This window comes from Eumetopias jubatus, unplaced genomic scaffold (genome assembly GCF_037043125.1).
Source record: "Eumetopias jubatus isolate StellerSeaLion01/CBP00866 unplaced genomic scaffold, mEumJub1_p1.0 scaffold_8, whole genome shotgun sequence".
In the NCBI taxonomy this organism is placed as follows: Eukaryota; Metazoa; Chordata; class Mammalia; order Carnivora; family Otariidae; genus Eumetopias; species Eumetopias jubatus.
This window is the reverse complement of record NW_028274814.1, coordinates 138,825,089-138,837,269: the sequence shown is the minus strand read 5'-3', so window position 1 is coordinate 138,837,269 and position 12,181 is coordinate 138,825,089. Positions and strand designations below refer to the sequence as shown.

Genomic DNA, 12,181 nt, shown 5'->3' with positions numbered 1-12,181 from the left:
GCGCACTGGGTTTTATTTTCAGATGCTTCCCCTGCATCACATTACTTTAGACGAAGGGCTGTCATCTGGGGGCCACATTGTCCTAGGTCCATTCGAACCGAAGGACAGAAGGACCAGAGGTGAAGACCCCTGGGGAGTGGGGCGGGGGCTGCCCTGGGCTGAGGGCAGACGCTCTAGCCGGGGATTTTCAAGCCAAAAGTTCATCTCACGGCATCACTCAGAACTCACCAACCAATTTTAAAAAATAGTTTTATTTTTTAAAACCATTAAGGCAACACTGTACCCTGAAATTAACTCCTGACATTCATCAGTCTTACAGTAGGACATTCCAAACCTGTACATTCCCATAAATTCAGAATATTAAAATATGTGATCAATTCAATCTCCTAGCAGGAAACAGAATAAGACCGAAGATTTTTTTTTAAAAATTAAAGTTATAGTCATTTTTTAATTGCTTGGAACCACTATCGGTTAATGTGACTCGGAAGATTCCATTTGCTCTTCTGTGCACACCCCTGCTCCCTGAGGCCCTGGATGGATGCCCCCTCCCAGACCCAGAGAGAGAACCCCAGAACCTGCTTGCTCTAAAAGATCTGCTTTGGAACTGCTCCTGTTTAGTATGAAGACCAGGGGTCTGTCAGCCCCTGAATACTTGGAGAGTATAAGGCACCAGAGTGGTAACAAACACACCAAGAAACCAAGCTCAGTCTTGCTTTGGAAATCTGCATCCATCTGATGTTCTGACATGTGTCAGTCAGACACTCTCAGTGCCATGGCCCTGTGGACATCAAGAAGTTCTGAGATACTGCGAACGACCCACGGGAGCCTCACGGGGTCTGTGGTTCCTGTTGTATGCTTCGGGCTGGGCCATCTGGGGGCTGCCAGAGAACCACCGGTGCAAAATATGCCACCCGAAGATTTTGGATTGCCTGAGTGCTTTGGTAATAACCCACAGGTAATAACTCCGTGAAGAACAGACTGTGACCCACAACCCAGGAATAGTTCAGGTCTTCAGCAGGTCACTGCTGGGAGCAGTTAGTGACTCCGGACCTGGGTCTCTGGCCCCCTTGCCAGAAGAAAGGGTGAAGACAGACTTGCTTGTGCTCGCATGTGACTCATGACGAAGGTAACAAAAAGCTGTGTGTGTGTGCACATGTATGTGCAACTGTACGTCACTTATATTCCAGCATCCTTTGTGTTTCCAGTAGGTTCCATGAGCCAGGCTACTAAGAGTATATGTCAACTAATACTGATTTCAAAAGATTCCAAATCTTTGTTATTAGATGCACGATTGTAAGTTAGTAAAATACACTAAAATTTTTCTTAAACTTGAATCACAGTATTTAAAATATAGATATTAACATAGTTCATTTTACCATACAGTGTAGGAAAAATGACAAACACAATGACTGTGACCTTACTGGAAAGGGTACTGAGTGGTATTCATCTATTGTGAGGTACTCTTTTTTTTTTCCTTTGTTTTTTTTTAGGCCTGAAAAAAGGAACAGATATCTGTGCTTTTAAAAAGAAAAGATAGTTTCCAAAAGTGAATGATTTTACTTTGGAAAGATTGGTCACTCACTTGTCTTCAGGGCCCGAACCTTGACCTTCCTGCCCTGAGGAGGCCATGCTGAGGCCGGAGGACCCCCTGGGGCCAAGAGCCCTCACCTCGGGGCTCATGGTGGAGGGCGGGTCCCTGCACTGGTCTCCACGGTGCCCCAGTTTGTAGGATTAGCAAAGTTTATATGTTGGGTGTGGGGAGAAGGGTTAGGGAGGAGGAGCCTGGTATATTCCCTTCTCCGGAGAAGCACTGGGGGAAGTACTTCACATTTGACCCAAACTAGCAAACATATTTTAAATAAAAAAAAAAACCTGATCCAGGTGTTAACCCTATCTCTGATGTTAAAAAAAAAAAAGTTTCTTAGTTTTTTTGTTTTGTTTTGTTTTGGCAAATAATGAACAGCTTGGGGGGGCCACAGGAGTCCTTGACGTTCTCCATTGCTTCAATCAAGATGTGACATTGAACATGGGTGCAGTTTGGTCTGTTCTGTTTGGCAAGGAATTCCAAAAGGATGTGGCTGTATGTATTTCAGCTGGGCCACGTTATATGGTCCCCGTCCCCCCCACCCCCGTTTTCCCGAGGTGGGGCAGTACACGGTGACACTTGTCTTTGTCTCAGAGTGAAATGTCCAGAAGCAAATGGTCTGCTGAGAGCCCCATGCTAGACCTGAGAAGGTGTCCCAGGCCTCAGGCTGCTAGCCTCTCAGTTGCTGTCTGGATATGTGGGCCACACCCACAGCCTTTATGAGTCTCACTCCACAAAAACAGCATAATGGAAAGAATTCTGCAGTTCTTTAAACTAATGCATGAGGATTCATTGTCTTTTCCACTTTCAATATCACCTCTAATTTGCATTGTGGTTTCCAGAGAAATGTAATGGATCTCCTCTATCCTGAGTCAGAGGAAGGTTCACTGCCTTTATTCTTAACTCTGGTGTGTGTCACAGGCTGGGGGTCAATGACCATTTTCCTGAATTCTATTAAAATGGCATATATATATCCCAGCAAAAAATGTAGACTCAACCTTTGGAGCCTGGCAAGAATCCTTAATCCCAGGGGGAACCCTATAAATCAGCTTGGACCAAGAGTTAAGAGAAGCTGGGCCACTTTTTTTTAAAAGGAGAAGAACAAGTACAGAGAGCCTGGCTTTGGAGTCACCCGGTGCCAGGCTGTGCCAGTGCTATAAAGACTGGGTACGTGGGAAAAAAATTCCACGGACACTTGTTAATAAGCCGTAAGCCCTCGGTGGCTGGCACCGATCGTAGTTGGTGACTTCCACAGAGTGGGATGTCCTCGCTGTCCTGAATGGACACACTGCTGTGGACTTAAAAGACAGGCTTTAAGTGACACCCCAAGGAACACCTGCAGTGCAGGTTGGTCAAAACAGTGTACCCCTCTTGAAACAGGCATTTGTAAGACATTCCAGAGATGGGTGTGGACACTGGGTCGAGACAAAAACAACCAAACAAAAGACCACCCTCCATCATGTATGCAGTGGCTAGGTATCAAATGTGCTTGGTGCTGCTGTGGCTTGAAGAAGGAAGTGCGAGGAAGGAAGTGCCCAGAGGCAGCAAGGAGGCCCAGATGCGCCCCGCTAAGTCGGCCTGGAGGCATCTGCTTCCAGCTTCATCTGGCAGGGTCTCTCCCTGAGCAGGCTGCCTCGGCCAGCAGGTGCAGCGGAGGAGCAGGGGAGGCCCTCCACAGGGCGGGTCACCGGGGCCGGTGACTGTTCCCACTTCCAGACCTGGGTCATGCTCCAACTCACCCAAACTGGGGGCAGCAACTTCTGCACATGTGTGTCTTGGAGGCTCAACCAAAGTGCCTTTAAGAAGTCACATGACCTTCTGCCTCTCAGTGTGCAAAGGTGTTTTAACTTCTGAATCTTATTCATAAATGATCTGACTATAGATGCTCCAAAAGGACCCCTAGTGTTTCGTGTACCTTAATTTTAACTGTGCCTTTTGATGTATCATATTGAGGTAGCTGTTATGCTGTAGATTTGGGGAAACAGTAGTTGCTAAATTAATAGTTTACTTATCGCACATTAAACAAAGGATTTTACTTGTGCCTTGAGCTTCTGCTCAGATCTTAGGATGCTGCCCTGTCTCTGGAACCCCCACATGATCCTTGAGGTTGTTCGTTCCCTTAGAGTTTCAGATGGCCCAGTGTAAGAAATGCATCCAAAATGCAGAAGGATACATGCTTGCTCTTAAAAAATGAAGAGTCCCTTTAAAACAAGGATAGCTCTCACAAGCATTCCTGAATGCACCATGCACCAAGGTTCTTCTCCTGGACTTCACATTCTTATTGACATATGTACACCTACTCTTCAGGGAGATGCTTGGAGTGCATCTCATCCGAGAGTTATAGGAAGGCCACGGAAACTCGAGAGCAAGGCGGGAAGAAAGGAGCGGCTCACTGGCGCTTTGATGATTCCCAAACTGTCCCTGCCTCTCACTCGTGCTGATGCAGTTGCCAGCATACTGGTTTTGATGATGCTGGGCTTCCCCAAGATGGCCACTGGTGTGTGCAGCCCTCAAGGTGGCAGGGGCAGGATTCTGCGTGTGGGACACCCAGCTGGAAATGCCCGGGAGGACGAAGGGGAGGGACCCTGTGGGACTGGGGAGAGAGGGCCAGGCTGGCCCCTGAGCTGGAGCTGCCTGCTGGGTTCAGGACTCGTTCCTTGTCAGTCCTGCAGACAAAGGCTGTTTGTAATTTTGTGGTCTCTGAGGCATTTGGGACTTGTGGCTACAAACAGTGACTTGCTGAAGGGCATCAAGGTGGTGGTGAGGGGAGCTGCACCACCTGCCGAGTTCCCCAGCAGAGGAGGGGCTCCGTGCTCTGGTCTGAGGCTTCTCGAACCTGTTCTGTCATACCTACCCCACTTCATGCTGACGTCTGCTGAAGTGCAGCAGGCAATAAATGCGCTTTAACAAGCCTCTACTGGAAACGCGACAGTATTCTGAACTGGTGAATAATCTGTCCGTATCTGACTATCGGTGGTCTGAGAAATCTTTGATTAGATGGCCCAAACATTCTGCTTGGCAATCAGTGACTGTTACTTAAAATGAACGGGAATCTGTGATTTTCTTCCCATCCGTACCAGTGAACGAATTCGAGTGACTTTCGAGCTGTGCTCTCTGCAGCCTCCTTCGTGGCCTCACCGGGAACGTCGCTGGGAGTCTAGCCGGGCCCCAAGAGAGCCAAAGGCTAACGCTAGCACTACAGAACCCGTGACTTTGGTGGCAGAATGCATGAAACAAGGAGCTTTTAAAAATAAGTTTTATGAAAACAGAACCAGAGTGAGCGACTTTTCTGAAAGCCTGGGTCTTGAGGGTCCCTTTCTGAGGCCACATCCACGAATGGCATCTGCCTGGGACACCTGAGAAGAGAGGCCAGTGGTTGCCAGCGGCAGCAAAGACGTGGCAGCGGCCCGAGGGGGCCTTGTCTTAGGGAAGAACGCCACGTGGACGTGCGTGCCCTCTGACTCTGGACGACCTCTGGACTGGTATCATTCATACGTGGAAATACTTTTATTTGCTTCCAACAGAGCCTTTGATTGGATCTCTCAACAAAATAAAAATGAAAACTACCACTAAGGTCTGATTTTGAGGAGGATGTGCCCGTTTTCACGTTCGCCTTCTCTAGTTGAAGCCTCACAGTTTTATCGTTCTCTCTCCTGTCGAATTTCCATGATGCTGACCTTGGGAACTTTACCAATTTCAATCCTGATCATTCTTCCAGAGCAAGTAGTAGCGACCTTCTAGAGCCCTGTTTTCTAGAGATGGGGGCGGGGCGCCAAAGGCACAGCCAGGTGCTACGAGCTGCCATGAGGCAGGGGGTCAGGCAGGGGCACATGGCCAGCGACCGCCCTGCGGAGGTGTCAGCTCTGGCAGGCTCAGGCCGGGGTGGCCTTGAGGGCGGGGCTGCTGTAAATCCCCTGATGGGACATTTACGTACCACGGTGGACAGACAGAGAGAATCTTTCCAGGTCCATATGCTCTGGACGAAAACCACTATCAACACCGCTTTCATAACCAGACCGGGGTTGAGAAATGATCTTTGAGGCTGAAACAAATATATCAGATGTTGGGAAAGCCGCCTTCCCTATGTAATTGGAAAACTGCCCCACGAAGGACTCTGTGCCTGTCCCGCTCATTCTCTACGTGGTCCCCTTGGGGCCCATGCTCCAAAGTCCTGTTCGCCTCACCTTCTACACCCTTGGGAGCAGCTACTACCACCGATAGTTAAAAAAATAAAGCTGCGTATTTTAAAAAGCAACACAGGAAAAGGCCAGGGAGCTGCCTTGACACATGGGGCCCAGAGGAACACTGACAAACAACTTGTCAGTTTGCCCCCGAAAACGCTATCATGGCCCCCAAACAATCTGACTCGGTTGGTTCCGATTTGATAGGAAACAGGTCAGAGGGATGGACAGCTGACATACATTCCGTTTGTCTTGCTCCTGCTGACTCCAGATGCCAGCTCGAAACAGGCAGAGCATCGAGTCCAGGGGGAGTCTTGAGATGCGGCTTTCTGGGATCTTCTACACAAACCTGGAAACAGGCCCTTCCGCCCTATTAAGTCACAACCACGAACACAATGAAAACCAACCGACTGCTGCGTTCGGATAGCTTATCAAAGAATCCTCTGAAATTTTAAATCCTATGATTAAGAAACAGCATGTTGTCTGTCTTCAAATTCAAGAAACAGAATTAGAGTCTTCCCAATAAATATTTTGCTGCTTTTTAAAATACCTAACCTTTGGATTCATCTAGATTTACAGGATTATAAAAGTTAAAAAGTGCTGATTAGTTTTTAAAACGATAAGGGAGCGCAACAGTCAAAAGGCAGCAAAAGGCAAAGACAGACCACGTATTTCGAGGTCACCAGTTAATTCAGCGCTATGTTACTCGTGTGATATCAAGAAATCTGCATTGATTAACATCAGGTGAGTTAAAATCAGACCGCTGGGCATCATTCCCCTTAATTTTCTAAGAACTGCCTATCAGCTACCTGTCACCAGCATTTTAATACTTCGCACGTTCTCAGAAGTACTGGTGTGAAAAAGAAGGAAATGTGGTCTAGGGTTCCGGTTACCTAGGGCTCATCCGTCCCATTCTCTGAGGTGAAAATGGTGGAATTTGTGCAAAGCCGACGTTGCTCCCGTTTCCCATCTGTAGTGCTGTTGACTTTAGAAGTCCTTGGCACGTGGCTTGTGTGTCTCACTTTCAAGCCCTCAGTACATGTCCCTGTAGATTTCTTGCAGCAGCGGGTGCAGGGCGGCGTCAGACTCCGTCTTTTTGATGACCTGCACGAGCTGCGCGTGCTCTGTGACGAGCTGCCGGAGGTCTGCCATTTTTTGAAGGAGTTTTGGGAAGAGGAAGGTGTTGTCTGGGTGGTTGGTCTGCAAGTGAAGTTTGAGCACGTGCACAATGCCCTCCTGCATTTTTTCAATGTGTCCCACGTTTAGAAGGCCGGGACGATCTATTCTCAAAAGAAAGAAGAGATGTTTGTGATAATCACTCCACTGACGCCTCGTAACTGTTTATCGGTTGGGGAAACCAAACATTCTTATTTTATGTGGCCTTTCTTTCTTATTCCGCCTTTGACTCGGCTGGAAGACAGAACTCCATTCTTCCAAAGTCACTGGGCCTACTGGGCAGACAGGACAAATACTCGGTCCTAAATATTTGTGTACTACCTTAAATCGACCAGCTGCCCTGCCTGCAGCATGGCCCTTTCATTTTGGGTTTATCTGATTACCACCGGTCAGGGGAAAAACCCCAAAACATTAGGAGTAACCATATATTCCAATGATGATTCAAACAACCAGTTTTGCATGATATGAAATGAAATACTTCTTCTTGAGTGAAAACCAGATATTTGGTTTCAAGTTTTCCATCACCATGTGAAGGAGTGTGATTGTGTTAGACTTGGTTTTGTGGTATAAAGCGCTGTGAGGGGTAGGAATGCTACAGTCTTCTGATACGAGCCGGCTGCATAGACTGGGGAACGGGACGTGCGTGGCAGGTGCTAGCTGCACAGGGTGCTGCCGAGCCCTAGGGAGGCCTGAGACCTGGTGCCGGCAGGTCAGCGAGCACACCACATGCCCTCCCTGGGGTAGCTCATCCGCAGGCACCGGCCCTCCCAGGACAGCCTGAGACCACGTGTCCTGCCTTGGGTCCAGAACACACCCTGTCCCTGTCCCTGTCCAATAGGCAGTGCTCTCTTTTAAGCCCCGTCCTTACTAGGATTGTTAAAAGTGTTGCTAAGGGTGTGGATTTTTTCATTGCTTTTTTTGGTTGTAAAATGAATATAATTACTCACTTTTTAAACAGATTAAAAAAAAACAGAAAGTGAATCCCCCTCATGAGGTTTAATGTGTATCACACCAGACCCTTTTCTATATATAGGATTGATACATGATTTTTTTTGAGAGAGAGAAAGAGCCAGCATGGGGGGGGAGGGGCAGAGGGAGAGAGAGAGAATCTGAAGCAGCTCCCCACTCGGTGTGGGGCCTGATACTGGGCTCGATCTCACAACCCTGAGTTCATGACCCGAGCCAACACCAAGAGTCAGAGGCTTAACTGACTGAGCCACCCAGGTGCCCCAGGATTGATATATGATTATAATTTCTTTTAGAAAACTGTGCTCCTACCACTCATAAGGGTGGTGCAATTGCTTTTTACCCACAACACTACATCTTGAGCATACAAAGGACAAGGGTGGCTTACGTACAACTGTTCTGCATTCTACATTTTTTGCCAGAGCATAAGGACTCCCTCCACCTGACCGTGCGCAGCTGGATAGTTACAGGCACAGGCCTTGTGGGCCTTCCGGAGTCTGGGCGGCTGTGGCCAGCCTCAGCTCCACAAGTCAGCCAACTGTGGGGCATAGCACAGCTTCTAGCAGTTTGTGGTGGCGGTCGGTGGTCGCCCCATCGGTCTCCCCCAGGCTGGGTAAGGTCAGCTGAGTTTACAGTATACGGATGACCTTCTTCTACCAGGACAGGGTTATTTAAAGGAACAGGACACTGAGCCAAAATTCTGGGAGCTGCAGAGCCAGCTTCCCTGCAGAGAGGCCCAGATTTTCCTTCACTGGGATCCATTTCCTTTGGCAAAGCGAACTGCAAACACTGCCAGTTAGCTACTGATATTTTTCATTATGAAATAGAATAAATATACCAATAGTGAGATAAACTCTACTAACATCTGTATGGCATTTCATAGAATACTGTCTATGATATGGATATAATACTATAATAATAGAATTATATAACAATAATAATACACACCATATATTATGATTCTAATATGTATTAGATATTAGATATGCTAGATAAAATTATATTACCATTGCACCTAAAATATTTGATAGTTATACTTAGAAATAGAATATTATGTATGTAACATAATTATGAATGGAACATTTATATAATGTACAAACGTGTATTTATATATAATAACGTATGCTATACTATGATACAATATGATATAATTCTCACTTAATTCCCAGTGGTGGTGACGCAGGGGCTCAGACGCCCTCCCGCCTGCCAGTGTGCACTCCACTGTGCACCACTCACGCACAGACCAGATTTACTGCTGTCCTGCGGGATAGGAGGCTGCAGGTGACGTGGCACCAGATTCGGCCAATGACTTACCTCCACAGCAAATTATAGCAGCCACAAAAAGGGAGATATCACTGTCGTCCAGCTCTAGCGCGTTGAACTTCATTGCAAAATCAAACTTAGGTTCCATGATATCACAAAATGGTTTCCTTAGGCTCTTTAGGAATTCACGAGTTATAAAACCATTTCCATATGCTACCAGCATCCCGTCTTTATTCATCACAGAAGACAGCATGGCAAATATGGCCTCATAAACTCCATATTTCAGCAAAGTGACCTGATCATTCAAGTCCAAGTTGGCGAAGCCAGGGATGGACTTGGCGAACTCAGTGAGCTCAGTGACGGTCTCCACGGACGTGCACTGGCAGCAGTGGAAGATGCGGACTTCTGCCTCCTTGTTCTGGATGCCATTGGCCACCAACTTGGCCACCAGAGTCTTCTCAGCCATACACAATGTCTCCATGTCGTGTATGACAAAGGGCTGCAAAGAAAGACATGGAAATGAGCCAGGTCACTGGTGACAGGCTGTCCTCTTAATTATCAATGAACTGATGAGCAGCCACTGTCTGTAGGTCACCTGCGGAGAAGTGCAACATGAACAAAATGCAGTCTTCGTCCTTAAATAACCTCAGAATTGGTTGGGGACACAAAGACATTCATAGGGAACTAGCAATACAAATCAGTAAGATAATAATCATCAGTGCCTGACACTGGGTGGGGATTTCATTGTTACGAAAGGTAAGTCCTGATTTCGGCAATAAAGCTAACAAGAGAATATTCGCAAAGCACTTTTAATACTTTATGACATTCTCTGAACTCCTAAATACCTCTGCAATGGCCCTAACTACAATAACTTTGACATTTTTATCACTGAAGAACAGTTGACACACAATGTTACATGAGTTTCAGGGGCACAGCATAGCGTGACTCGTGATTCGACACGTCTGCACATTAGGCGGTGCCCGCCCCTCGAGCGGAGTCGTGACAACGTAACTACAACATTACTGACCGTAGTCCTCCTTTTCATCCTCAGGGCTTATTAATTTTATAACTAAAAATGTGTGCCTTCACCTCTTTCCCTCATCCCTACAGTAATTCTTAATTTTACCATTTTATGAACTTTGGAGATAACCATTGTTACCTGACACTGCCGCATGAGTAAATTTGGCACGTAAATAGAACTTGGAAAGTTGGTGTTCATGTTTGCGTAGCAATAAGCAAACAAGCATTGTTAAGCCCTTGCTCTCTGGGGGTAACCTGGGCAAATCTTGAAGGACCCTCACCTCCTTGAGTGTAGGACTGAGATCTGCACTTCGGTGCTCTGTGTTCTGGAACAAGTGCAAACCCGTGGACCAGCAGCCTACATGTGGCCATATACCATTTGCTTCTAAGCCCACGGGTCCTGCCATTTTCTAAGTACCTAGTGGAGGAAAGAAGAGACGGTTGGCCCTATTATTTGAAGCCAGCATGGCCAGAAGGGATCATATATCTGGTGGGGCACAGGGGAACAACATGAATGTTTTGTGCTGCTGGCCAAAATGTACACCGGATCTGTGCGTGGAGCAGAAGAAATGACAGTCTCTCGGCTATCTCTCTGATTTATAATGTGTTCTATAGATCAGTAATGAGGTGGGCCGAAGCATTATTTTCAACTCCTACCAGGATACACAAAATGTAGAATGCCTAAGCAGCTCATGATTTTAAGACTCACTCTGCCAATGGGCAAAACATGTCACTGACACTCTATCTGGCCCCACGGCACGATGTGTCCCCTATTCCTGGGCTCCCAAGAGCACCTAGAGGAACCACAGCAAAAAAACATCTTCAGGGCACCTGGAGGGTGTCCTTGTCTCAGAAGCAAGGCAAGCGTGTTGGAACAATGCAAGGGATTGTCTTAGAAATGTTTAAGCAAAATCAGAATTTGCAATGCAGCGTTGGACAAAAAAAAAATAATTTGATTCTAAGTCTGAAGAAAGGGGATACTCGAAAAATTACCTGTGCGTGAGTGAAAACAATCTGAATACAAAATTCAAAGCCAAAGTCCTGACTATCTCAAGTCTGGTTAAGGAAGACTAAAACCATCTCCTTCCAAACACTGTAAAAGCAGGCCGGATTACTGTTGTTTGGGGAAAGTTTGGGGGCAGTTCTGTTTTCTGGGAAGTTGCTCACATTGAAGGAATTAACATTCTAGGGATACGCAGCAGTATCCCTTCAATTCCAGAAAATACACTAGTAGGCCACCTTGGCTGTATCCCTGGCTTTGTAACCTTCGGCAGAAACAAAGGCATTAAAAACAAAAGTTGTGTGGCCCAAAGAAATTTGGGAAACGCTGAGTTAAATGATGTTAGCGCCTTCCAGACTCTCTACCGCAGCAGGTGTGTGCTGGGGAAGCTTCAGGAACAGGGACAGGCTGGGCATGGGTTCCCCAAATGTGTGATCCCAGAGCACTTGCGTCCTTTGCTGAAGATTCTCATGACCGGCGCGGGACCGGCCATGGAATTTGCAGGGCTTGGGGCAAAATGAAAACGTGGGCCCCCTTGTTCAAAAATGATGAAGAATTTCAAGACAGCAACAGCAGGGAATGAAATCCCAATGCGGGGCCCTTCCAGGCAAAGGGCCTTGTGAAACAGGACACACGCCCGTGAAACCCGCCTGGGACTAGTTTTATGTGAAACATATTCTCGTAAATGGGGATGTATCTGGTACAAATACTTCATTTCATTTTTATAAAATTATCACTTGGATTTTAAGAAGGCAGGCCCTCATTAACAGACAAAATTAGAAACCATCTCAATTCAAAACCAGTGCTAACATTTAGAAACCAATGTTTATGGAAACTCAAGAGAAAATGCATATACTAACACGCTTGATAAACACTGTTGATAGGACTATTTAAAAAAATCCATGCTGCTTATATTTAATTATGGAATGCGCCTTTTATACTTAAGTTTGAATATGAATGTATCTGACATCACAGGTGGTCATTTCAGAT

General features: G+C 46.6%; 1 protein-coding gene across 1 annotated transcript in view; it reads right to left on the bottom strand.

Moving 5' to 3' along the window:
* Positions 1–232: 232 nt before the first annotated feature.
* Positions 233–12,181, bottom strand: part of PPARA (peroxisome proliferator activated receptor alpha) — a 68,005-nt gene continuing 56,056 nt past the window's right edge. The window contains exons 7-8 of the mRNA XM_028115368.2: positions 9,223–9,670; positions 233–7,046 (exon numbers count right to left, since the gene is read on the bottom strand). Coding sequence (XP_027971169.1) covers positions 6,799–7,046; positions 9,223–9,670 — 696 coding nt within the window. The 3' untranslated portion in view covers positions 233–6,798. The remainder of the gene's footprint in view (positions 7,047–9,222; positions 9,671–12,181) is intronic.